The sequence below is a fragment of the Garra rufa genome, chromosome 5 (assembly GCF_049309525.1).
Source record: "Garra rufa chromosome 5, GarRuf1.0, whole genome shotgun sequence".
NCBI classification, from domain to species: Eukaryota; Metazoa; Chordata; class Actinopteri; order Cypriniformes; family Cyprinidae; genus Garra; species Garra rufa.
In genome coordinates this window covers 17,191,203-17,217,909 of record NC_133365.1, presented here as the reverse complement: position 1 = coordinate 17,217,909, position 26,707 = coordinate 17,191,203, and the positions used below count along the sequence as shown (strand labels likewise).

Here is a 26,707-nt window from a genome sequence, read left to right as displayed (position 1 = left end):
CACATGCTCACCAGACTTATGCAACCCATATATAAATATAAAATAGGGCTTGAGTAGATTAAACATTTTAAACAAATTAATTACATTATTGTGCTAGTCACGTAAAGCACGTTTATATTATTCAAACCATATTTTGTATGTTCAGCACTTTACTTAAAGGAAAACACACAGATCAAATATAAACATGAGATTTCTTTCCCAGTTGTTTACCTTTACATACATAACTGACTGTTTTTGTAACTCATGTGTGTTTTAACAGTTTAAGCGCAATAAGACATGAAAGAGAACTTTGTTTAGTAGTCACATGCTATGTGACAGCCACTTCAGAAAACCGTATATGAGAAGTTTAAACTGAAATGGCTTTATAACGCATGATTTCAGCGCGATATACATGATAATCAAAACCAAAAAAGTATCTGATGTACGAGACGTAAAGGCACAGCCTTATGGACCCTTTTCACAAAACTGTGATGATGCTTTTCTTCCTTATCATAAATTGAAAGTTTATACCACCTTTTCATAAAGTTACCAACGTTGACGTCGTTCTCTCTTCTGACTGTCTCTCACAATTTTTTTCTTTGATTGGAAGTCATTAAAACACTATCGTTGAGTTTTTCTTTTGATATTTGAGCAAATGGGAATGCGAAAATATATTTGTGGTACCCGCCCATTCACTACTCTTGGATTTTACCAATCTATGACGACTTCCACTATGAAAAACCTGGAAATGTGAGAAAGGTCCATTCTGGAAAAAGGGAGCAGAGAGCAGCAGCTCATTTGCATTTAAAGAGTCATGCATGAAAACAGAGAGTTTCTGCTTCCACTCAAATTAGGCATTTTCAAAATGATAAAATAAATGATCTGTCGAGTGTTTTTGTGCTGAAACATCACAGACACATTCTGGGAACTCCTGAGACTTATAGTACTTCTTGTAAAAGGGGCAGCTTTAAACTCTTAGTGTGGTTTAGATGTGTTTTAGTGCAGGGTTGGGGTTGAGAAATTACATTAGCTGGTTTTGAACTCAGGTCATCTTCATTAGCAAACAATAAAATTATGCATTACTACTGTTCCTTGGTTTCTGGCCAAGATAGTATTCTCCAATTTCAAACTCTCAAGTCTCATTGACAGTGGCACAACTTTTATAGATCCGTAAAAAATGCAGTTTGAGAGCAAATGTGCAGATGTCTAATGTACATATTGATCTGAGGGCAGAGGAGGAATTGCTCACCGGTCAGCACACTGTGACCCTACAGTCACACGCAGTACCTCACTCATTCAAACCAGCTATTGATTCTTCTGTGAACTGATCTCTCAGAGCACCTCTGCTTCCTGCTCACTCAAGTGTTGTGGAGGTCAGTCTGATTAATGTGATGGGGAATGTACTCGGGAATTTCCCCCATTCTGTTCACCGTTCATTGTGATTTAACTGGTTTTAGTCAGATTAATGATAAACGTCTTTCAGTTTCTATAATTCTGAACGCTGTGCTGCAGATGGCTGTCAAGGGCAGAGATGAGGCATACATCAGACCCATAGTTTATGTGTCAGCACTTTCCCCCCAAGCTTTTTTCCACCACCGAAAGTCAGAATTTTCAGATATATTGTTAATGTTCAGTGCTGCAGAAAATGATTCCCCCTCCCTTCTCTTTATTATTATTATTTTTTTTGTTCTGCAGTGTTCTGTGCATCATGTTACATTTCTACTAAAATCAAATGCATAATCAAACTTTCAAACTTACAGGTTTGATGTGTTTATGCGGTACGAATGACGTGAATGCATTGTTTAACATTCACATCAGGTCTTCTGTGTACTTTTCCTTTATCTTAAAGGAAAGACATAAAAATAAATGTCTTCTTTCAGCTATCTCTCAAGGTGCACCAACATAATTCACAGCTGGGCATCAACATCCAGAGGCAAACAGACTGCTTAACCAAAGCCATTATCTAGAGTCACTGACTCCTCTTGAATTTGAATGCAGTTCATTGTATTATTTAGATGAATGACTCAGTGGTTAAACGAACCTTAGGATTGGTTTGGGTGGATGAATAGGAAAATAATATCCCGTGTTGATATCACTGCATCTCCTAAAGGAAGGGATAGGTTGCGATGGTACATAAACACAGTGAATTTGAATCCAAATTAGTTATTGGAAATACGGAGATCAAGAGTTTAGGTTTGTATAACTGACGTTTTTTTGTTTTTGTTTTTGCATGTTCATGTTATTTTGTGTTTCTATAAAATGTTTGTATGTATATAAATACACTATCAGTCAAGTCACTATCAGTCAAGCTTGCATTTATTTAATCCAAAGTACAGCAAAAACAGTAACATTTAGAAATATTTTTACTATTTAAAATAACTGTTTTCTATTTGAATATATTTCAAAATGTAATTTATTCCTGTGGTCAAAGCTACACTTTCAGCATCATTACTTCTGTCACATTGAACATATATATTCAATAATGCTTTAAATTGACCAGAAGTGATTATAAAGACATTTATAATGTTACAAAAGATTTCCATTTAAGACAAATGCTGTTATTCTGAACTTTCTATTCATCAAAGAAACTTAAAAAAAAAATCTCTTCAGTTGTTTTCACCATAATAATAATAAAAAATGTTTTTTGAGCAGCAAATCAGAATATTATTATGATTAGGGCTGTCGCGATTCGTTGATTGTAAAAATCCTCGATTTTATTTTGCCCTCCTTGACTAACCGGCAAAATACCGGAAGTGGCGGTGTGGCGCATTTCACGGACGAGAATCCATGAAACGCATTATTAGACTATTTTCCAAGGCTGCATTATATATTAAACCCATTTTAAAAATCATAATTAAGCATAATTATGAATTCATAAACGCTACGATTCAGTTAAATAAAGATATGCGATGCAGGTTTAATATATGTGCGTCAATTATGTATGCGTGTACTTTACGTACGTGCGTCTTACAGAAGCTCCGTTCACAGTGCATTCACTGTTCTACTACAGGAACTGTCATCATTTAGATGTGTGGAGTGTCTCAAACTCCATCTCTGCACGTTGTTGTGAGTTTTTATTTTATAACGTTCATCTGGAAAACGCAAGGTGCTTCACTTAATCTGATTTGTAGGGTAAATCATTTATAAACCTATGCAAACTCAGGAGTGTTAATCGCGATTTCAAAATAAAAGTTAAAACCCTCACTCGTGAGTTTACACATTTTGATGTCCACATAGTCATTAAATTACTGTTGCTATAGCATTTCTGTGGTAAAGATATGACCAAATATTAAAGATTAAGTGGACATTGGAATTAAATGTTGTTTAGTCAATATTAAACAAGGATTAGATCGCCAGTAATGCATAAAAACAATCGTCAGACCTTCGTTGTTCATTAGCTCCATTGTTTGTAATATATTATATATTTCAACAGCTTTGTGCAATAAATCCATATGATTTCTTGTTTTTATTTTTATATTTGAACTAATTATTATTGCATCAGTGGTATTATATATGTATTTTAAGTCATATTATAGGCTATTGTTACTTACATCTATGTTTTTATTACCACAAAAAAGCCAAATTATAGGCCTAATTATAGGACCCTATGAAATCCATTTTATTTTTTTTATACTCTGTTTTAATGGTTAAATTATTATTTTTAAAATCAAAAAGCCTGTATAATTACAGTTTTATTTTTACCAAATTCTTTTCCATTTCTTTTCTGGATTCTATTTTAATGGTTCCAAAAACAAAAATCAAAAACATCTGCAATTAAAACGTTCTTAAGTAAAATTGTTGATTTTTTTTTTTTTTTTTTTGGTGGGAAATTAGTAATTTAGATTAATCGATAAATTAGTCAATAAATTATTCAATATAAAAATAGTCGGTGTGGCAGACAGTGGCAGCCCTAATAATGATTTCTAAAGGATCATGTGACTGAAGGAAGAATACTAAAAATTCAGGTTTTGAAATCACTAGAATAAATTACTTTTTAAGATATATTCAAATAGAAAACAGTTGTTATATTTTACAGTTTTACTGCATCAAATAAATGCAGGCTTGGTGAGCAGAAGAGACTCTTTAAAAAACATTAAAAACTGACTGGTAGTGTAAATGTCAAAACCCAGTGGCAGTGCTGAGTGTGCCACATGCTGTGATACTAGGATCATGTTTGATTACCGTACTAAATGTCTCAGCACTGATCTAATGACATTACAGTGGCTTCCCTCAGAGACCGATAGATTATGATGGGCACTGAGAGTAACTCAGCACTGCGGAGGTGCTGAATGGGGATTCCCTTTCGGCAAGCTGATGTAACTGAAGTGATCGTATATGAGCTGTCATTTGCCACTACTAACACTCCACACCAACACTTATCTCACTTATATTATATACTCCAGTCTGGAGATGAGTGTGTGCATTGTGAAAGGCTTTAAAGAGACAGCTCACCCAAAAAGGAAAATTCTGTCATCGTTTACTCACACATTGTTCCAAACCTCTATGATTTTCTTTCATCTGTGAAACATAAAAGATGTTTACAAGAATGTAAGTAACCGAACAGATCAGATCCCATTGATTTCCACTATTATTATTTCTATAAAATAAAAGTGAATAGGGCTTCGAAAAAATGACAGTACATACCATAATACTTTCATATTGGTGTGATTTGGTCGTCTGAAGCCATTCAGTAACTTTATGTGAAGAACACAGATATATTAATAAAGATACACAGATATATTTCCTTACACAATGCTGTTGTATACTAAAGTTGCATCACATTCACTCTTTTTATTGCTGACACCAGATCGTGCATCTCTGCACAGGGACACTCAGGTTTCTGCAGAGCGTAACGTGAGCTGAATTTTAATATTACATGGTTGATTTCCGGAAAATGCAACACTTCATTAAGTCAAAATGTTGGCATATCCCCTGGCATTGGTGTTTATCTTTGTCAGCATTACGAAATCTAAGGAATCGCTTTCAAGGGATACTCCATTCTGGATGTGTGTACTGTGGTTTAGCACAACAGACTATTTGATTGTACATTTGTTTGTTGCGTTTGTTTTTTTTTACAGCATCATTTGAATCTAAATAGTCTTAATGAGTTTGATTAACATATTGTTTTGACATTTTCAATACTAATGCTTATTTATTTATTAAAATAAGCTTGCAAATGTTCATGTTGCGTCTCCTGCTTATTTATTTGTAGATTGATGCCAGATTTTTATTTTAAACCACATACGTTTCTTTGTTTATCAGATCTGCATGGCAGATACGGTAATACGGCAAATACTATGCTATGCTTTTTCATGTCTCAGAAGAATGTAATAGTTCCTGATCCACTGCAGATAGAGCAGGTCAGGTGACATGCAGACCGCTGTTCAGATTTCCCACTGAACACACAGTGACATCTAGTGCTCTCTTTTGGAAACTATTATATTGTACTTCAAAGTAGGGGTGTGCGAAAATGACAAAAAATTCCTTGATATTATCTGGAATTTTTTTGATAGCGATACTTAGAGGATATTTTGCTGGGCATGTTATTGTCCTGGCACTTTGACAGGTTTAGGACTGCCGTGGACAGCTGACTCCCAAAGTTATTGATATTCTTCATATTTGTGCAGAGATTAGTTTGTAGGAATAACAGAAATAAACTTTAGTAAACTTTAAGTATACATTGCTTTTCACCTTTTAATGGGCATTTTTACTTATATAAGACCATTTTTTCTAACCTAATTAAATGTGTGCATAATCTTTTGTGTCATATTCTTAAATTTAATCAATAAATTTAAATAGTAAGACAGGGATGTTACCAATCAGATGAGTCAGTATCAACAAAATGTGTGTTTGCAATGCAGAGGTGGCACAGAATCTCCATCAGAAGTGGCATTTTAGATGCATTTACACTATTTAATGCAAGACATAAATGCATTTAACTGCAGTAATAATTGCATAAATAATGTTTTGATGTTTTAAAAAAATTGGAGAAAAAAAAGGGGAAATATACTTTAAATATAAACCTAAAATCGCCAGTAGGTGGTGGCAAATCACTGCATGATTCAGTGGGGGAATTCTGAATGTATTTTAATATATTAAATCATGCAGTGAAATTTAAATGTATGCAAATAGTGTAATAGTGCAAATACTCAATGTCAAATTGCATATTGTTTAAACAACAATTATGATATTATCGTATACGGTGTATATCGCACACCCTACACAAACCAACTGAGTCAAATATGGCAATTGCAGGAACCAAGTCACATCTTTTCATCTATTATATAATATTGTAGAATAGCATATTTACACACATCCAGCGTTATACTTGTTCTTTCTGTTGAGTCTTTTTATTTTCTTAAAAGTACATAATGAGGCTCTGTCATGTTGAATTTTACACATTTATGTATTTGTTTGTTTATGGTTGCACTCAGTGTATTTAGACTGCCCTTGGCTTCACACAGCACACTCATATACTCTCACTTTACTGCTTGAGCCAATAAGGGCTGACAGTTAAGGTCACATGACCCAAGTCTCTTTGCCTCTGCTCTTTCAGACCCATTTATACACAGTATTACACACCATAGACAGCTACTATATTCAAAAGAAACAACACTACAGCAAGAGAAAGAAGTGTAGATAATGAACATGTGCATATGAGCAACAGTATGTGTTTGTTGTTGTCAAAAATAGCCATTTTTCGCATTATTCAGTCTGAGACCGTTTTATAGCTAGATCAAACTGCATTTACTGTTCACGTAACACTGGGTTCCTCGGGAAGCTAAGCAAGGTTATTTTTGCCTTACAACCAAAACCACACTTCTTTGGAGACATTCTTCCTTAGTCAGTCCAGTGCAGCAGTGCAGCCGAATGAAGCGCGTTGATGGGCGTACTCTTGCGCTCGCTCTGGTCATTGTGTGCACGGGTGCGCTCTTCCAGGAAAAATGCCCATACAAGGTGTTCCACCCTTCAGGATGTCATGAAGAGCCATAATCAAAAAAAAAAAAAACTTTCAGAAACTTGTGTATTCGGCACAGAAATACTCTGTTATACATCCAAATCTTAAAAAAAAAAAAAACTTTGGTCATGTTTAGCATGGGAATCCAACTCTTTAACAGTGTAAATAACATGCATAAAACAGAGGTCCGTGTACTTTTTCGTTCATTCATTATTCAATTTCGGAATGAAAGATGAAATTTAAAAAAGGGTGCAGCTTGGTTTTTTGTTTAAAAGAAAAAAAGCAGAAATGGCTGTATTTTGTTTTCCAAATGTATTGTTGTCATCAAATAATAGTAATAGAAAATTGGACGCATTTCCGATCGTTTTTTAATGTTCTAATATTTATTTGTACATTTATTGTATTTCATTTGACTGATCCTATCTTTACCCGGAAGTAAATTACACCGACGTGCGGGAATCAATTATTATTGTCTAGTATCACTAAAAATACTACTAAGATCCATATTACTATCACACGAGCCAATGGCAATTAAATGCACGGATGCATAGTCAGATAATGAATGAAATACAACTGTTCACGAACAGAAGATTGTATTTGACTCATGCTGCATACGCAATGACAATTATGCCTACTGTAAATATAGATTTACAAGTACGATTAGAGTTGTTTGCATAAAATGCACCGTGAACATTCACACGTTTGCCTAGCTGTGATAGGCTACAATTTATCTCCATTAATACTATTTTCTCAATTCTGCGCATATATTTTCACTTACCTTACATCAATTGCTCGATCAATATTATCATCACATATTTTACATTTGTAACTGTAGGTACCACAAACAATTTAATATAGCTAAGTTTGTGTATTTTTACAGGTAGTAAAATACTGTGTGTGCTGCTTATAAACACCAGAGAGATAATGATTCATGAAAAAGATGGTCTTTACTCATCTCACTTGCACAAAATAAATGCAGTAATAGAAATTACAGAAACGCACAAAATACACTGAAATACACTGAGAATTATATGCATTTAAAAATGTTGTTGAAGTCATCCCCCCGGATCTTCTGCATCCACTCAGCCCGTACGCATAGAGCGTCAACGGGGAATGCGACGAAACGGTAGAAAAATGCACACAACGATGAAGAGTCTCCTCTCTTGAATCCTAAAAACACTCAATGTGAAAAAATATCTCTGTGACGACAAAATCATGGATCAGATTCATTACATGTTGTTTAAAGGGCCAAAACGGGTCAGCCTCCGAGAAGTGACAAGTTCTCGTTATTGTTATTAAGTTATTGACAAGTGGTTAGGTTTAGGGGCAGGGAATGGGTTACGTGCTCGTAAATGTGTCTGTTGTGACTGTTTGCATTGAACAATCACACCCCAATACATATGCAATAATGGCAATATTATTACCCAATAGATCATTTAATCATGACGATAAAATTCACAGTGCCTTTCGCGTCAGCTTATTGACGCCAAGGGTTTCTTATTTAAAGTAGTGGAGGACCCTGCACGTCCAAAAATGACGCTGAAGGGGTACCCTGTGCGTCAAAATGCGACGCCAAAGGGTCCTGGCCAAACGTCAATATGTGACGACTTGGGAGTGAGACTGTGTTGCGCGAGCGCACATTCAGCTCTGCAGGCCTGGTGCTATGCGTATTTAAATCTCCTCTGATGCGCATTTTCCTGCATTAGCCAAAATCATGACAGTCAACCACATCCAGTCATATGTGAATTAATGTAAATATTCGCTAAAAACACACAATAAAGACAGCAATGATGCAGTCCGGACTGTGGCACCGGCTTGCTTTGAAATGTATTTGGTTATTGCGCCCGCTGCGTCTCCCGCACCGAAGTCATTTTAAACAGTACATAATAACGAAAACAATACCTTACAAATAAAAAGGAGCCGATTTTTATGATCAGAACTTCCTTAAACCAGTGAACCTGTAAACCTTTCAGTCCAAGTAAACGAATGCGTTCAAATAGAAAATTTAAAACGATATTCATAAATGAAGCAAATACCCACTTTTCTTCCGGCACCACTACACCACTGATTATCTTGTTATTAATATGATTTGATTTATGGTTCATATTCATAATCGTACAGTATGTTGTTGCCAGTTTAAAGGGCGATGTTTCCAAGCACTTTCGGGCTAAAAAAAGCTGTTTTCATTTGCATTACAATGCATAGTATGTTTATTTAATGGTCGCGGGTGCGGGGCGGGTTGTAAAAATAGACACAGTGGTGCGAGGCGGGCTGGCTCGGGCCAAATAATTTCATAATTGCGGGACCCGAGGGTTGAAAAACAAAAACCCAACCCGCGCATCACTATGGTGATCCGACATTCCGGTGATCTGACAGCGAGAGCGAGAGACAACAGCGACCGAGTTCCATTACCACAGAGATATTTTTTCACATTGAGTGTTTTTAGGATTCAAGAGAGGAGACTCAGCACTTCATCGTTGTGTGCATTTTTGTACCGTTTCGTCGCATTCCCCGTTGACGCTCTATGCGTACGGGCTGAGTGGATGCAGAAGATCCGGGGGGATGACTTCAACCCCACCAAATTTTTAAATGCATATAATTCTCAGTGTATTTCAGTGTATTTTGTGCGTTTCTGTAATTTCTATTACTGCATTTATTTTGTGCAAGTGAGATGAGTAAAGAAAGACCATCTTTTTCATGAATCATTATCTCTCTGGTGTTTATAAGCAGCACACACAGTATTTTACTACCTGTAAAAATACACAAACTTAGCTATATTAAATTGTTTGTGGTACCTACAGTTACAAATGTAAAATATGTGATGATAATATTGATCGAGCAATTGATGTAAGGTAAGTGAAAATATATGCGCAGAATTGAGAAAATAGTATTAATGGAGATAAATTGTAGCCTATCACAGCTAGGCAAACGTGTGAATGTTCACGGTGCATTTTATGCAAACAACTCTAATCGTAGTTGTAAATCTATATTTACAGTAGGCATTGTCATTGCGTATGCAGCATGAGTCAAATACAATCTTCTGTTCGTGAACAGTTGTATTTCATTCATTATCTGACTATGCATCCGTGCATTTAATTGCCATTGGCTCATGTGATAGTAATATAGATCTTAGTAAGTAATACTACTAGACAATAATAACTGATACCCGCACGACGGTGTAATTTACTTCCGGGTAAAGATAGGATCATTCAAATGAAATACAATAAATGTACAAATAAATATTACAAATTAAAAAACGATCGGAAATGCGTCCAATTTTCTATTACTATTATTTGATGACAACAATACATTTGGAAAACAAAATACAGCCATTTCTGCTTTTTTTCTTTTAAATAAAAAACCAAGCTGCACCCTTTTTTAAATTTCATCTTTCATTCCGAAATTGAATAATGAATGAACGAAAAAGTACACGGACCAACAGATTGGGACCCCACCTTTATTATTGACTAAACCAACATTTAATTCAAATGTCCAATGTTATAAATTCTTGAATATTAGGATATCAAAATGTGTAAACTCGACAATTTTTTTTTTTATTAACAGCCCTAATTTTAAGTAATTACCAAAAGTGTTGTGTAGAATTTGGAAATGAGTAAGAATGCAAATTCCAATTCATTTTCCCAGTGAGGTTTTATCTTTCTTTTGCTGTATTTTTGAAGGGTTTTCAATGTGCTGTTTATTATAAACTAAGCTGATCTGTAACACCATGTTCTACTGTAGTTTGTAAAAGAAAAAAATAGTCCTCTTGAAAAACAGTCAAATGTATTGTGCATTTTTTTTTTGTTGTATTCACAGGGACCAGTGACCCATATGTGAAGTTTAAGATCGCAGGGAAGGAGGTTTTCCGCAGCAAAACAATCCACAAAAACCTGAACCCAGTATGGGATGAGAAAGTCAGTGTGCTGGTGGAGAGTTTGAGAGAGCCACTCTACGTGAAGGTAAGTGATAAATCACAAGCTGAGTGCTGTTTCAGTCAATAAACTGACCTTTTATTGGCTGCTTAGTCATTAGTGATTATTGAATGCTTTTTAAAGTTTTAATTTAATGCAACTAATTGAATTGTAAAGAGTCAATCTACTCAATGCTGGCTTAACAGTCACAGTAACTCTTGACGCCTTACTGTCGGGTGTTTTTTTTTTTCTGCAGGTCTTTGACTATGACTTTGGGCTGCAGGATGACTTTATGGGCTCTGCATATCTCTATTTAGAGTCCCTACAGCACCAAAGGTCCTCTGATGCTTTGTGACACACTGACTAATCAATTAATTTACTTTGACACTGCTGCCCCCTAGTGTTTAATGCATATATGTACAAACACATAAATGCTGTGTAAGAAATGAAAAATACAATGATTAATCGTGGCAGGATTTTTGTTGTTCATGCTGTAGGTTCTCTCTCCCTTTTAGGACCTTGGATGTGACCCTTGACCTCAAAGATCCCCACTATCCCAACCATGACCTGGGTTCACTGGAACTGGCAGTCACACTTATTCCAAAAGAGGGTGACTTCAGGGAAGCAGTGAGTTCTTTTGTTTGTATTGTTTTTTTGTTTATTAATGCTGGTGTATTTGAGCTGAGAACATAACCTTGAGGTGTGTGATGTGATGTTGCTGGATCAGATATGAACATTTTTATTGTTTTACAGTTTCCCTAAACATTTTAGGGAATTTTTACAATTGTGGTTTACAGTCTGGGAAAAAGTCCAAATGTAAACAAACAATTATAAAACCTTAATAATTATGTGCTAATGTGCAACATTTACACTTATCCAACACTTACAGAATCCATGGAAATGTTTGTGTGAGTGCTTTGTATCTAATTGCATTTTTTTTGTTTTGGTCTTTTAAAATTGAAAGCTAAAAGCAGGAAATCTAGTGCAAAGAAAACGCTCTTTGATTTACACTGAAATGTTTAAAATTTTAGGGTCAGTAAAAACATTTTTTAAAGCAAGAACACATTAAATTCTAATAATATTTGACAATATGTGATCCTGGACCACAACACCTTAATTAAGTAACTTAAGTAATCTTAAGTTGCACAAGTATATTTGTAGCAATAGCCAAAAATACATTTTATTGGTCAAAATTATCGATTTTTCTTTTATGCCAAAAATTATTAGGATATTAAGTAAAGATCATGTTCCATTAAGAAATTTAGTAAATTTCCTACTATAAATATATCAAAATTTAGTTTTTGATTAGTAATATGCATTGCTAAGAACTTCATTTGGACTGCTTTAAAGGTGATTTTCTCAGTATTTACATTTTTTGCACTCTCAGATTCCAGATTTCAACTAGTTGTATCTCGGCCAAACGTATTTATTTAGCTTTCAGATTATGTATAAATCTCAGTCTCAGAAAATCTCTTATGACTGGTTTTGTGGTCCAGGGTCACATATGACTGTTTAAGTGTTTTTATCAAATCAAAATCAGCCTTGTTGAGCATAAAGACTTTTATTTATTTGTTTGTTTAATTTTAAATCCTTCTGTCACAAACTTTTAAACAGTATGGTTTCATATATTATGCCACCCATCTTACTGCAGTACAGAAGACTCCCAAGTACATTCTTTGGGCTGGATGAGACAGTGTCTGACCTGGAAAGGATTTCTTTTGCATACATCAAAGAGAAATCTATTGTCTAGAGAATATGCTCAGCATTGACAGGCAGAATTTCAACGAGAGGAAATGAGTCCAGTTTTCATTAGCCAGCTAGTGTCCTAACAAACGCATCCTCACTTTATTTTATGTGTCATGCAGTCATGCGTCACATTTCTGCATAAAGTAATTAAAAGAGTAGTTCACTTTCAGAACAAAAATGTAAAGGTAATGTCTTCGGTCGTAAGGAAATTATGTTTTTTGAGGAAAACATTTCAGGATTTCTCTCCAAATAATGGACTTCTATGGTGCCCCCGAGTTTGAACTTTCAAAATGCAGCTTCAAAGGGCTCTAAACGATCACAGGCGAGGTAAATACAATAATAAATACAATTTATATACTTTTTAACCTCAGCTAGGAGTATCATGCGGCTGGGATCATTTAGAGCCCTTTGAAGCTGCATCTAAACTGCATTTTGGAAGTTCAAACTCGGGGGCACCATAGAAGTCCATTATATGGAGAGAAATCCTGAAATGTTTTCCTCAAAAAACAATTTCTTTACGACTGAAGAAGGAAAGACATGAACATCTTGGATACATTATCTGTACATTTTTGTTCTGAAAGTGAACTACTCCTTTAATTCTCAGGATGCAAGATTAATTATTGCTCAGCATGTTTAACAAGGACAAATAATGATGTTTTCACCCCTATGTCAACCAAGACGTCAGTCGAAAAGAAGTTATTTTTTGATGAAAACATTCCAGGATTTTTTTCCATATAGTGGACTTCAATGGTGGCCAACAGGTTGAAGGTCCAAATTGCAATTTCAATGCAGTTTTTAACCGCAAATGCTTGCCTTGCAGTGTTAAACAACAATTACTTACTATATGATCTGGCCACTTATAACACCTCTACTGATGTGTGAGTGTGTCTGTTTATCTTTTTAGTTGGTGAACTAACAAAGCTTTGAGTGACCGCATTTTTTCTTTGTTTATGTGATTTAATAGTTTTATTAGCTTATTATGGCTGCCCCCCCAACCATAGCTTCCCCCAGGCTGCATCCTTATGACCCCTTGACTCTTCTGAACAGAATCCCGACAGGATGTCAGGTTCACCTCTAACACCCTGTTAGAGAGGGCAAGGGGTGGCTTTATAACGCTTTGTCTCATTCACAGACCATGCTTATGAGAAGGAGCTGGAAACGATCTAGTAAGGTAATAACAGCATGTCCCACCTGCAATGATCCCTGCCTTCCGCAATTCTCTGCTCAAACTGAAGGGGGGCCGTGATCCCCAGCCCTTGTCCTTTTTTTTTTTAACCTCACTTACCTTTTTTGTTTCAGTTGTAAAATCGGCTTTTGCTGACTTTATTTTCTGTGTGCTGCAATATACAGGGTGATAAACGCTGCCATCTAGTGTACAGATAAGAGAGTGCACCTTTGGGCCCCAATTTTTCCTGCCTTTAAGGCTGAAATATGCAATGAAATTTAGTTACAGATACACTTTCTGTGCTGCCAGGGTTTCCTTTGTGTATTGCAGCAACTGACAGAGAAAATAAAGTATACTATATATATGTTCTTGTCATCTTCATATTGCTTAGACTGCACGGTGCATGTGCTACAATGTTATGCGAGGAGGTTTTGCACTTTATTGTTGTTGTCAAACAGGATGTGATCAGAGCAACCACAAGTTGTTGGTTTTTGATATGCAAAGCTATGTGTACACAAACCTCTTTTCTTACCATGATTTCTTATGCCTGATTTAATGCCTCGTTTTATTTTATTTATTATTAATTTATTTTATTTTATTTTATTTCTTGTTTTTGTAGTATATTTTTGTGGCGGGCATTTATTTTCTTTATTATTTAACAGATTTGTCACTGTTTATTTCAATGCTTTATCCATCGAGCCATTTGATAATGTTGTATTTGACTTTGATATAGTTATAAACATTAGATCTTAAACTTGGCAAGTAACTAAAAAAAATTTAAGTTGAAGCACTTAAATAAATAAATAAATAAATAAATGAATAAAACTGAACTTATTTCCAAAACTGAAAACAAAACAAAATTTCTAAAAAAAAATTAAAAGCTGGTTTCATATTAATCTAATATTTAATAATATCTCTATTGATTTTAGTTTGAGATTTTTTTTTAAAATATTAAGCTGTTCCTTATCAACCTCATTATTCATCGATAAGTTAAAGTATATATTTTTTAAATTGCATTTTTTTTAATTCATTGTGTTGTGAATGGATAGTTTTATCCTTATTTTATTTTTATTCCTTAAATAATTTTTATTCCTTATTTTATTTTATTTTATTTTTTTATATTATTTAATTTTATTTATTGGTATTGTATATTTTTTGTGCTGGGTCTTTTTGCTATTATTTAACTAATATGTTGAGGATTATTTCAGTGCTTTCCATCCATTCAAGTGACAATGTTGGTTTCCAATTTGATATTTTAGTTAGTTGCAAGGTTTCGATACAATGTTTTTATTTAATTTAATTGTATTTATATCAATTAACAAAAATATGTTTAATAAGTTTTAGTTAAAGATAATAATAATAATAATAGTAATAATAATAATAATAATAATATATATATATATATTTATATATATATATATATATATATATATATATATATATATATATATATTACTTGTGGTGGGTTTGTGCTCAATATCAGTTTTTTTACTTTAATTTTTTTTAATTATTTAACAGATTTTGGCTGTGTATTTCAAATATATATCAGAGTTATCATTAACTCAAACTAAAACTATGAAACACATTTTTATTAAGTGAAGTAAAACTTAAATGTGCTTTTTTGAGCTTAACTTTGAATAATTGAATAATTAAAATATAAACATTAAATCCAAAACTTCACAAGTAACTAAAATAAATTTAAGTTGAAGCACTTAAATTACTACCTGAAAATGAAATAAAACTAAACTAAAACTGAAACTGAAAAACATAAATAAACTAAAAAAAAAAAAAAGTAAAAAATAAAAAAATTGGAATAAAACTGAAAATATATAATAATAATTATAATTTAATTTTTATATATAAATATTTTATTTTTCATTCAATATTTTATGTTATATCTTGGTATTGTAGTATATTTTTGTAGTGGGTCTGTGCACACTATATTTTTAATTTAATTTAATTTAATTTAATTACATTTTTAAATAACAAATTTGTTGCTGTTTATTTCAATGCTTTATCCATCCATCCATTTGATAATGTTGTTTTTTTTAAATTTGATATTTTTATTTAACATGTTTGTTATATATCAGAGTTATTATCCTTAACAAAAGCAAAACAAAAACTATTAAACACATTTTTGTTCATTGAAATAAAGCTTAAAAATAAAACATTAGATTAAAAAATTAACAAGTAACCAAAATACAGTTAAAGCACATTTATTAAATAAAATAAAACTAAGCTAAAACTGAAATATACATCAAATAAAACTAAAAAGTAATATTAGAATGAGAATGAATGAGAAAAGCGCGTAAAAACAACATTAAATTCAAATTAAACTGAAATTCTAACAATTTTTAAATAATAGTAAAAACTATAATGGTATATACGCAATACTAAGACAACATTAAAATATTTGAGTAGTAAATATTTCAAAGAATGCTTAAAAGAACAGGTATCCTAATATTCTAATATCTCTATTGATTTTTGCTTGAGACATTTTTTATATTAAGCTGTTTCTCATCAACCTCACTATTAAAGGAGTAGCTCACTTTCAGAACAAAAATTTACAGACAATGTACTCACCCCCTTGTCATCCAAGATGATCATGTCTTTCTTTCTTCAGTCGTAAGGAAATTATGTTTTTTGAGGAAAACATTTCAGGATTTCTCTCCATATAATGGACTTCTATGGTGACCCCGAGTTTGAACTTCCAAAATGCAGTTTAAATGCAGCTTCAAAGGGCTCTAAACGATCACAGCCGAGGAAAGAAGGGTCTTATCTAGCAAAACGATTGGTTATTTTCAAAAAAATTACAATTTATATACTTTTTAACCTCAGATGCCCATCTCTGTGTGTACTCTGTGTAGAGATTAAAAAGTATAGAAATTGTAAATGTTTTTTAGAAAATAATCATTTTGCTAAATAAGACATGGCTGGGATCATTTAGAGCCCTTTGAATCTACATTTAAACTGCATTTTGGAAGTTCAAACTCGGGGGCACCATAGAAGTCCATTATATGGAGAAAAATCCTGAAATGTTTTCCTCAAAAAACATTATTTCTTTACAACTGAAGAGAGAAAGACATGAACATCTTGGATGACAAGGGGGTGAGTACACTATCTGTAAAGTTTTGTTCTGAAAGTGAACTACTCTATTAATCTAGAAGTCTGTTATAGTTTTTTTTATTATTATTATTTATTATTTGTGTATTTTCTTTTTCCTTGTATTGTGAATAGATTGTTATGTACGAAAGTGGCATGTTGGTCTGGGACGGGAATGACGTACCACTCATGCATGCATGTGTACAACAGACCTTTCTGATGTCTACACAGTGAAAGTCCTAGTTTCAGTGGTAATTTGTGGTCTTCAAGTGGAGTCCCAGTTTAAGACATTTCTAACACACAACCTAGTTGCATTGATTTGCGCTACTCAAGAGAACAAAATGCACAGCTCTCGGCTGCATGTTCCCAGCAGAGGTCAAGTTACTCCTGTTTTGTTTTGGCTAATGTTGGAGCCCAACTTTCAGAGAGGCCCAGAAACATGAAAGTGGCTCTCCAGCATGTGGATAAGGACGTCCTGCTGAAAGGCTTACCCCACCCAAGCCTTTGAAGCTCCAAAGTGGGCCATGTTGGCTGGGTCTCGGGAATACTGTAACAGCGCTATATAACTACTTGTACACTGCTCGCGGAGCACTCCTGGGTGTTTCTTCTATTTATACTCGCTATATCTCTTTCATTTCCAAAATACTGTAAACGATGCGCTCTGTAGATGCAAATCGAGTGGGATTTGTAATTGATACATCTCCTAAATTAAGACTTCTGCTGTGATATATGAATATAAAGAAAATTTCACCCTGAAGTGCATGTAAAAACAAAATTAATGCTAACATAGCTGTTAAGCAAATTATACTTGCATCCAGTTCTACTTTCTTAATTACTAATTACTTACTTACTTAATGGTTTTATACTTTCTTCAGAAAATGCAGCTTTTTTAGTCACAGTTAGTCAATATCAGAACAAAACCAGCTGCTTGTTTTTGGTCGGCATCATGGCCAAAGATCACATTAGAGCTCTGAATGCTCATGTTAACCCTCACACAAAAAGAGTAATTTTATAGTGTTTGTGTAGAGTATCACATTAAAATCTGGAGAGAATGCCATTAGCGGCCTGCTTTTAACATCAAAGCTGTTTTTTCAGTTTATTGAAATGCATTTTAAACAAGACATTAATAAGGACTCCAAATTAAGCACTGAAATATCTGTTAAAATAGTTTGTTTGGCAAATGTCTTACTCAGTTGAAGTGAACAGACCCTAGTTACCTAATACCAAAGAATATATATAATTAGAGGGTCTCTATTTATTGTAATGTTTGTTACTGTACAGTTAAGTTCAAAAGTTTACATACACCTTGCAGAATCTACAAAAATGTTAATTTTACCAAAATAAGAGGGATCATCCAAAATCCATGTTATTTTTTTATTTAGTACTGACCTGAATAAGATATTTCACATATGTTTTTTTACATATAGTTCACAAGAGAAAATAATAGTTGAATTTAAAAACAAATGATCCTGTTCAAAAGTTTACATACACTTGATTCTTAAAACTGTTGATACCTGAATGATCCACAGTTGTTGTTTTTTTGTTTAGTGATAGTTGTTCATAAGTCCCTTGTTTGTCCTGAACAGTTAAACTGCCTGCTGTTCTTCTAAAAAAAAATCTGTCATGTCTCAGAGATTCTGTGTTTTTTTCAGCATTTTTGTGTATTTGAACCATTTCCAACAATGACTGTATGATTTTGAGATCCATCTTTCACACTGAGGACAACTGAGGGACTCATATGCAACTATTACAGAAAGTTCAAACACTCACTGATGCTCCATCAGAAAAAAAAAAACAATGCAGTAAGAGCTGGGGGTGAAAACTTTTGAATAGAATGAAGAAGTGTACATTTTTTTCTTATTTTGCCTAAATATCATGTTTCCTTCTGGCCATGACATCTTTTATGTGAAATATATTCAGGTCAGTACTAAATAAAAAGTAACATGCATTTTGTATTATCCCTTTTATTTTGGTCAAATAATTAACACTTTGCAGATTCTGCAAGGTGTATGTCAACTTTTGACTTCAACTGTATTTTTGATCAAATAAATGCTGCAGAGACATCTTTCGGAAACATTTCATAATCTTGTCGACCCCCAAATTTTGCACAGTAGTGTATGTTCATGTTTTACTCATGGAAAAATACCATTGACACACTGTTGTCTGTGTTTGTCTTTGTCTTTGCAGTGCCGTGCATTCTCTGTGTGTATGTTCTCCTTACATACTGTGTCCCCAAAATATGTCTTCCATGTTGCTGCACCGTTTTCACATCACATTTTTGACCACAAACTCATTGTCTGCCGTTCAGCTTTAAAGTGCCCCTATTGTGTCATTTTTAAGGTTTTTAATATTGTTTCGGGAGTCTCCTACAATACGTTTACATGCTTGCAAGATCAGAAAACGCTTTAGTTTTCTCAAAATGCATTTAATATCACCTCATTTTCCCGCGACTCTCGATTCATTCAACGCAGTTCAAAGATTCAGTCTCTCTATAGTATGTCCCTCCTTTCTGTGAGGCCACTGTGCTCTGATTGGTCAGATGGCCAAGTCCGTTGTGATCGTTCAATGGCATACAGTGCATGCCAGAAATGATACGCCCATTGTCATTATTCTGATTTTGGAACGCTCAATACAAAATATAAACATCTATTATTTATCATACTTACAGGTTGTGATTGAGTGAAGCCAGCTGGTCTAAATAAACTGTACTGAGCTATCTTTCAAGAGCAAGCGTTTAGTGAATCCCGCATTAAACTCCCCGTGAGTCGTCAATAAAATTAAGTTTTTGTAGGGCAAATGTAAATGATGTAAATGTTTGAATTACTGACGACTCATTTTGGTTGTTCAGAGTCGATTGTTTTTTTTTTGGAGACAAAAACTTTATTTATTGTGCACTTTCGGACTTGCACAACTTTGCAGATCGTTTTCATTCACATACAGCTACATTACACACTGGATGAAAGGCAATATTCGAAATGGCATAATAGGGGCACTTTAATTTCACTGACTTTCTCTTCACATTGGATTGTATCTTGCCTGATGTGAGTGTGTGTATGGGTGTGTGTTTGTGTCACATTGCAGCATCAGAGTCTCAGGCTATCAGACGTTCACAGGAAGGCTCAGCTGTGGAGAGGCATCGTTAGCATCAGTCTCATCGAGGCCCGTGACCTCCAGCCTATGGACGCCAATGGCCTCAGTGACCCTTATGTCAAATTTAGAATGGGACATCAAAAGTACAAAAGTAAGGTATGGTCCACATGAGCTGTATTCAAGTTACTTATCATTCGTTTGGGACTTTTTCTTTCAAGTAAAGTCAATTCTGACCGAGTTTGCTTCTTTTGTTCTGGGCAGACAATAGCAAAAACACTAAACCCCCAGTGGAGAGAGCAGTTTGACTTCCACCTGTATGAAGAACAGGGTGGTTTCATTGACATCACCATCTGGGATAAAGATGCAGGGAAGAAAGATGACTATATGGGCAGGTTGGTCATGCACTTGACTTTTATTATGTATGTATATTGACTTCTTACACTCTCATGGTTTGATCTGATTAAAGGCATAATTCACCTAAAAATTTAAATTATGTGAGTAATTACTCACCCTCATGGCGTTCTAAACCCGTAAGACCTTTGTTCATCTTAAGAACACAAACAAATATATTTTTGATGAAATCCGAGAGCAAAGTATGTTGCAGGCAAAGCCTTTCATGCTCAGACTATACTCTCATAAACAGTTCCTGTGTGTGTGAGAGAGGCAGAAAGAGGAAGAGAGTTTGAGAATCGTAGCCTGTGACAAAACCCCTTTAGGGGTGATTGACAGTCGAGTTAATGGCTGTGCGATGTGGGAATGAGGCAGCAGAGTTTACTTAGTTTCCTGTCTGTCCCCTACACTGGTCCTCCTGTTCATAGAGGTGGCATGTCAGAATCGGTCGGGTGGCATTCTTGTAATTGGCTATTTCCCTCAGTTAAACGGTCATCTGCTTGAGTCCTTCTCTGGCTATGAGTTGCCCAGCCTGCCCCCAGCACTGATGTTCACATTAATTACTCTATTCAGGATCAAATGAAGCTTTCAGTACCTGCATGATGTTCCTGTAGAGAAGAACACTTTGTCACAGTGCGAACATGCGGTGGAATATTTATGGAGGATTTGCTGGGAACAAACTGTATTGTTGTGCAGTTATTCAGCCGTTTACTCTCTTGTGGTTTCTTTCTGCCTCATGCACTTTTTCTTTCTCGGTTTTTATACTTTGTTGTTACTCGTGTTGGGGGAAGTTGAAAAAAAGCGATCAGTTACTTCTGACTTTTTGAAGATATTTGAATGTAACAGGATTTCTTTATCTATTATTAAGATTAAGCATATTAAAAATAGCTCTCATTTAAAGTTCCAGTGTTACATTGATATACATTACTGTTCAAATTCTACAGTTTGATATCTTATGTTTTTGAAAGAAGTCGCTTAATGCATTAGTTTTTTTTTTCTAAAGCATTAGTAAGCATTTGAACATTCTGTAATAGCTGCATATGAGTCCCTCAGTTGTCCTCAGTGTGAAAAGATAGTTCTCAAAAACATACATTTTCTTGGAAAGGGTTCAAATACACAGAAATGCAGGAAAATTAAAGAATTTGTTGAACCTGAAGAATTTTTCTGAAGAACAGCAGGCAGTTTAACTGTTCAGGACAAAAAAGAGACTTATGAACAACTATCGCCAAACAAAAAACACAGCTGTGGATCATTCAGGTAACAACACAGTATTAAGAATCAAGTGTACTTGATTCTAAACATGATAAGTTTTAGAAATCTAATTATTATTTTCTAAATGTCTTTTATGTAAAATATCTTATTCAGGTCAGTACTAAATAGAAAATAACATGCATTTTGTATGATCCTTTTATTTTGGTAAAACATTTAGCAGATTCTGCAAGTTGTATGCAAACTTTTGACTTTAACTGTAGTTTATATTCCAGTTTTGACTTGGAAATGGGCAAATCATTTAAACAAACTCATTTAATGATTGATAATTAATATTTATGAGCAAAGCTCTGTTGTGACAACCAGCTGCTTCCTCAGCAAAAACACCTGTCATGTCCACTACACATTTTGGTGTAATTATCATCATTAAACAGAATCATTTACACACAGTGTTTGCATTTGTTGTCCTGACATTTTTAATACAACCAGCTTTTTTAAAAGTTAGTATACTTGTGAGTGTCAGTTAGAAGTTTAAGATCAAATAAGAGATGTGTGATTTCCAGTCAAAGTGTAGTTTTGTCAAATTATGCAAAAAAAGTAACTTTTAGTATTTTAGCCTCAGCATAGAAAAAGAGACAAACATTTGATAAGAAATTGTCAAATTCCATCACAAAATGAAGGTTTTGAGTTGTGGTGGAAATTATATTTGTGTATGCCAGTTCAAGTGGGAAAAAAGGACAGTGTTTTAAGGAATTCTGTCATTAATTTCTCACCTTCCTGTTGTTCCAAACTTGCAAGACCTTTGTTCATCTTCAGAACACAAATTGAGATATTTTTGATGAAATCCAAGAGCTCTCTGAACCTCCATAGACAGCAAGATTACTACCACGGTCAAGGCCCAGAAAGCTACCAAGAACATCGACAAGTTAGTCCAGAAAAATTGTTAAATAAATTTGTTATTTTAGTTATTTTTGTGTGCACAAACTATATTCTTGTAGCTTCATGAAATTACAGTTGAACCACTAATGTCACATTAATTATTTTGTTGATGTTCTTGGAACCCTCTTGGACCCTAATTTGTGTTCAGAAGACGAACAAAGGTCTAAGGGTTTGGAACAACATGAGGGTGAGTAATTTATGACAGGATTTTCATTTTTGAGTGAACTATCCTTTTAAAGAAACACCCATTTATTGAACATTTTGTTTAGGTTTCTTTCCCTCTTTTCTGCTCTATCTTTCTCTTGTCACATGAAATCCTGTAAAACAGCATGTGTTTGTGCAATGATGATGATGATAATGATGGTGTTGATGTGTGTGTCAGGTGCCAGGTGGACCTCTCTGTTCTCGCAAAGGAGTGCACACACAGACTAGACCTGCCTCTGGAGGAGGGTGAGGGCACACTGGTGCTGCTAGTCACGCTCACAGCCTCTGCTGCTGTCTCCATCGCTGACCTGTCTGTCAACATATTGGACGACCCCCATGAGAGGAAGGAGATTCTCCACAGATACGTAAGGACAAAGCTCTTATATTCAAAACACTTCTTTGTGTGCTGTGAAAACGTATGACTTGATAAACATGCTAAATAGCATCTTAATGAAAATGCAAAAAAGTCAGGGAAATTATCATTAGCTCAGTATAAAACCGTGAGAGTTATGGATACAGAATTATTTCTTTCATTTTATTTTATTATTTCTTTCTTTTTTTTCCCCTAACGAAAGCCAGAGGCAAAGATTCAGGAAAGCTTAATTTAAATTTATAAAAATGACCCTGTTCAAAAGTTTACATACACTTGACTCTTAATATTGTGTTGTTACCTGAATGATCCACAGCTGTGTTTTTTTGTTTAGTGATAGTTGTTCATAAATCTTTGGTCAAACTGTAACTATTACAGAAGGTTTAAATGCTTACTGATGCTCAAAAGGAAAAACAATGCATTAAGAACTAGGGGTGTAAACTTTTGAACAATGTAAATGTGTAAATTTTTCTTTATTTTGCCTAAATATCATATTTTTCATTTAGTACTGCCATTCAGAAGCTAAAGAATATACTTACATGTTCCCCAGAAGATAAAATACGTTAAATGATCCTGATCTTTAAATTCAAAAAGTTGTCACCTCCTGGCTCTTAATGCATAATTTTTCCTTCTAAAGCATCAGTGAGTGCTTGAAACTTCTGTAATAGTTGCATATGAGTTCCTCAGTTGTCCTTAATGTGAAAAGATGGATCTCAAAATTATACAGCCAACGGTGGAAAGGGTATACACGAAAATGCTGTAAAACCAAAGAATTTGTGGAACCAGAAGGAATTATTCATGAAGAATGGCTGGCAGTTTAACTGTTCAGGACAAACAAGGGACTCATGAACAACTATCACTAAACAACAACAAAAACACACAGCTGTGGATCATTCAGGTAACAACACAGTATTAAGAATCAAGTGTATGTAAACTTTTGAACTGGGTCATTTTTATACATTCAACTATTATTTTCACCTGTGGACTATATGTAAACATCTTCCACGTGAAATATCTTATTGAGATCAATACAAAAAAAAAAAAAAATGACGTGCATTTTGTATGATCCCTCTTATTTTAGTAAAATAATAACATTTTGCAGATTCTGCAAGGTGTATGTAAACTTTTGACCTCAACTGTAACACTAACTAAATATAAAATATTTCACAATTACAGATGTGCTCAAGTACTCTGAAGTGACACCATGTTCATGTACTTTACAAAAACCTCAATTGAGGTCTTTGTTTTTAATTTCATAATTATAAAATATCATAGCATAAACAGGACAGGAAGTCGACCGTTGAGGTGTTTTTAATTGAGCTGTTTACCAAGTCTTAGACAATAGCAGCCATACAATCAGCTAACACTTGACATCTTGAGAAAAAAATAGAATGCTCTTAAGAAACTATTAGAGAATTTCATAAAAAAATTTCGTAACTCCTGTCTATGATTAGAAAAACATCTCATGTTGTTCTAAGTACAGCTGTTTTTGCTAAACATCTGTATAGTCATCTGGGAAGCATTTTAGAACAACACCACAACTCTCTGCCCAAACTTTGTGTTTCTACATCATCAAATGCAGTGCTCTGATAAAGTAGCGTACTCAAGTGTTCTCTCTCAGTGTATATGTGCCTCATATGCATAGACGTATCTGAATTGTGTCTCAGTTGGCGCCGGGTTCTCAGACCTGGCAGAACCTCAGCGATATGACCTCCTTTTGAAAAGCGCTCAACCTCTGGGGGCCAGAGATTGGTTCAGGCCTGTAGAGAGAAGGATCGGGCCTCCCCGCTCTCTGAGGAAAGGGAGAGAGGAGCTGATTGGGATAGAGAGCTGTGAAGGAGAACAGTAGCGGGGGGCTGTGACAGGCTCTTTTCAGGCAGGGTGTGCTCTTGAAAGGCCCGGCCTGAAAGGAGCCCAGTGTCCCTATGCGGAGGCCTTTGGCCCATCATGGCCCCGAGGCCCTCCAGTCCTCACTCTAGCACAATGCTCTCAGCCTCTCGCTTTGTCTTTAGCCTGTTAACCCTTCGATCGCCACTATTTGCCGCTCTCCGCCGCTCTTCGCCACCTCTTTACATGCCAATAGCGAGGGACAGGCCTGAAACAAAAGGGCCACTTTTTTGTTCACACTCGATACAGCTGCTCTCGGGGGTAACACGCTCTTGAATCAAGCTCCAACGTGTTTAGGTTTGCTTCCGCAGGCCCAGCGTGTTTCGCTAACCCGCTTCTTGGCGAAACACAAGTTTGTGCGTAATAGTTTGAAGTGGGAAGTCATGCTGGGAGATGTGTTTGATCTTCGGTTAAGTACTGGTGGAAAACACTCCACAGGCCAAACGGCGGACGGGTGACCTACATAACCGTGCGTATAACGGGTTAGCGCCGTCGTGCTCTTCACCGCCACCTTAACACTCCACGTCCACTAGGGGGAGCTGTTGGACCAGAATTGAAAGGAGAAATGTCCGTCTTCTGACAAGAAAAGAGAGAAAGATGGGGTACTGGTCGCTGAGATGGGAGGGGCTGCTGTGCAAAATGAAAAGAAAAGCTATTTCACCTTGCACAACACCAGTCTTTTTTTTTCTTCCAGTGTTAAAGGATGGATGTTCCGCTCCCTCGTTCCCCACCCGCTCCCCCACCTTATACTCTGCATCCAGGCATTCATTAGCACCCTAGCCTGCAGTCCGATAGGGACAGATATGCTCAAGAGAAGATGGGGGGCTAAATGGAGGATGGGACAGTGGATTCAAATAATGAAAAAAGGACATTAATTTGCCCCTCATATTAGCATATTCCCAGTTCTCTTCTTGACACCCGTTCACAGAAGTGAATTTAATAAAGATGTACCTTATCAAGCGTGGCAGATAACAGAAAGTTCCGGTGTTAGTGCCGCACAATACACCTTAAACAGATTAGCACGGGCAAGGCGGTGGTCCACCCAAACGGAAGACAGACAGGGCCGGTGCAAGAGAGTGGGCTTCCAGCTCTCTATCGCTGTATGATCAGCTGTCTGAGGATAACCGAATTGCGGTGCAAAACGGCCATAACTAGTTATCAACGCTCAGCGTTAAAGTGCCAGGAGGCTGCTGACGTCCTCCAAACAAATAAAGTGTTTAAGAGCTGGAGGTTTTGAGGGGGGAGAGGCTGGGTGGCGGAGGTATAGAGATGCTGTGAAACTGCAGATGCTCCCAATTTAAACTGTGGATGTCCTCACTTGCCGGGGAATGGGGGTTGGGGGGGTTGCACAGAATGCAATTAAGTCTTTTAATGCAGCATTGCACCAACCTCAGATACATCATTAAAGTGGAGGAGGCATATCAGATGACTTTCAGCGCTTTGCATATAGGGTGTGTGGGCCCGGGAGCCTTGTCAAGGTGTGTTAATGGCCGAGAATGAAGACGTCTGTTGTCGTCTACCTGTCATTCAGCATGTCGTGTCACATTTCCAAGTCTTTCATTTACTTCACAAGCATTACAGTATGACATAGATAGAAGTGCGTGTAAGTTTTTAGTTTATGTAGGCAATTCTGCCTTAAGTTGAGTTAGGTTTATTTTTCTTATTTGTGTGCACAATTAATATGTATATGAGTTGTAAGATGGTAAGACTTTACAGAAGGTTGTATATGAAGAGTTCATTTGCAAAAACAGATAACT

The 26,707-nt window shown here is 35.3% G+C and overlaps 1 protein-coding gene across 1 annotated transcript in view; it reads left to right on the top strand.

The window, feature by feature from the left end:
• mctp1a (multiple C2 domains, transmembrane 1a) overlaps positions 1-26,707 on the top strand; it is a 107,861-nt gene that overhangs the window by 19,204 nt on the left and 61,950 nt on the right. Inside the window, exons 3-9 of the mRNA XM_073839994.1 lie at positions 10,754-10,896; positions 11,105-11,184; positions 11,364-11,475; positions 13,727-13,765; positions 19,943-20,107; positions 20,213-20,343; positions 22,872-23,058. Coding sequence (XP_073696095.1) covers positions 10,754-10,896; positions 11,105-11,184; positions 11,364-11,475; positions 13,727-13,765; positions 19,943-20,107; positions 20,213-20,343; positions 22,872-23,058 — 857 coding nt within the window. The remainder of the gene's footprint in view (positions 1-10,753; positions 10,897-11,104; positions 11,185-11,363; positions 11,476-13,726; positions 13,766-19,942; positions 20,108-20,212; positions 20,344-22,871; positions 23,059-26,707) is intronic.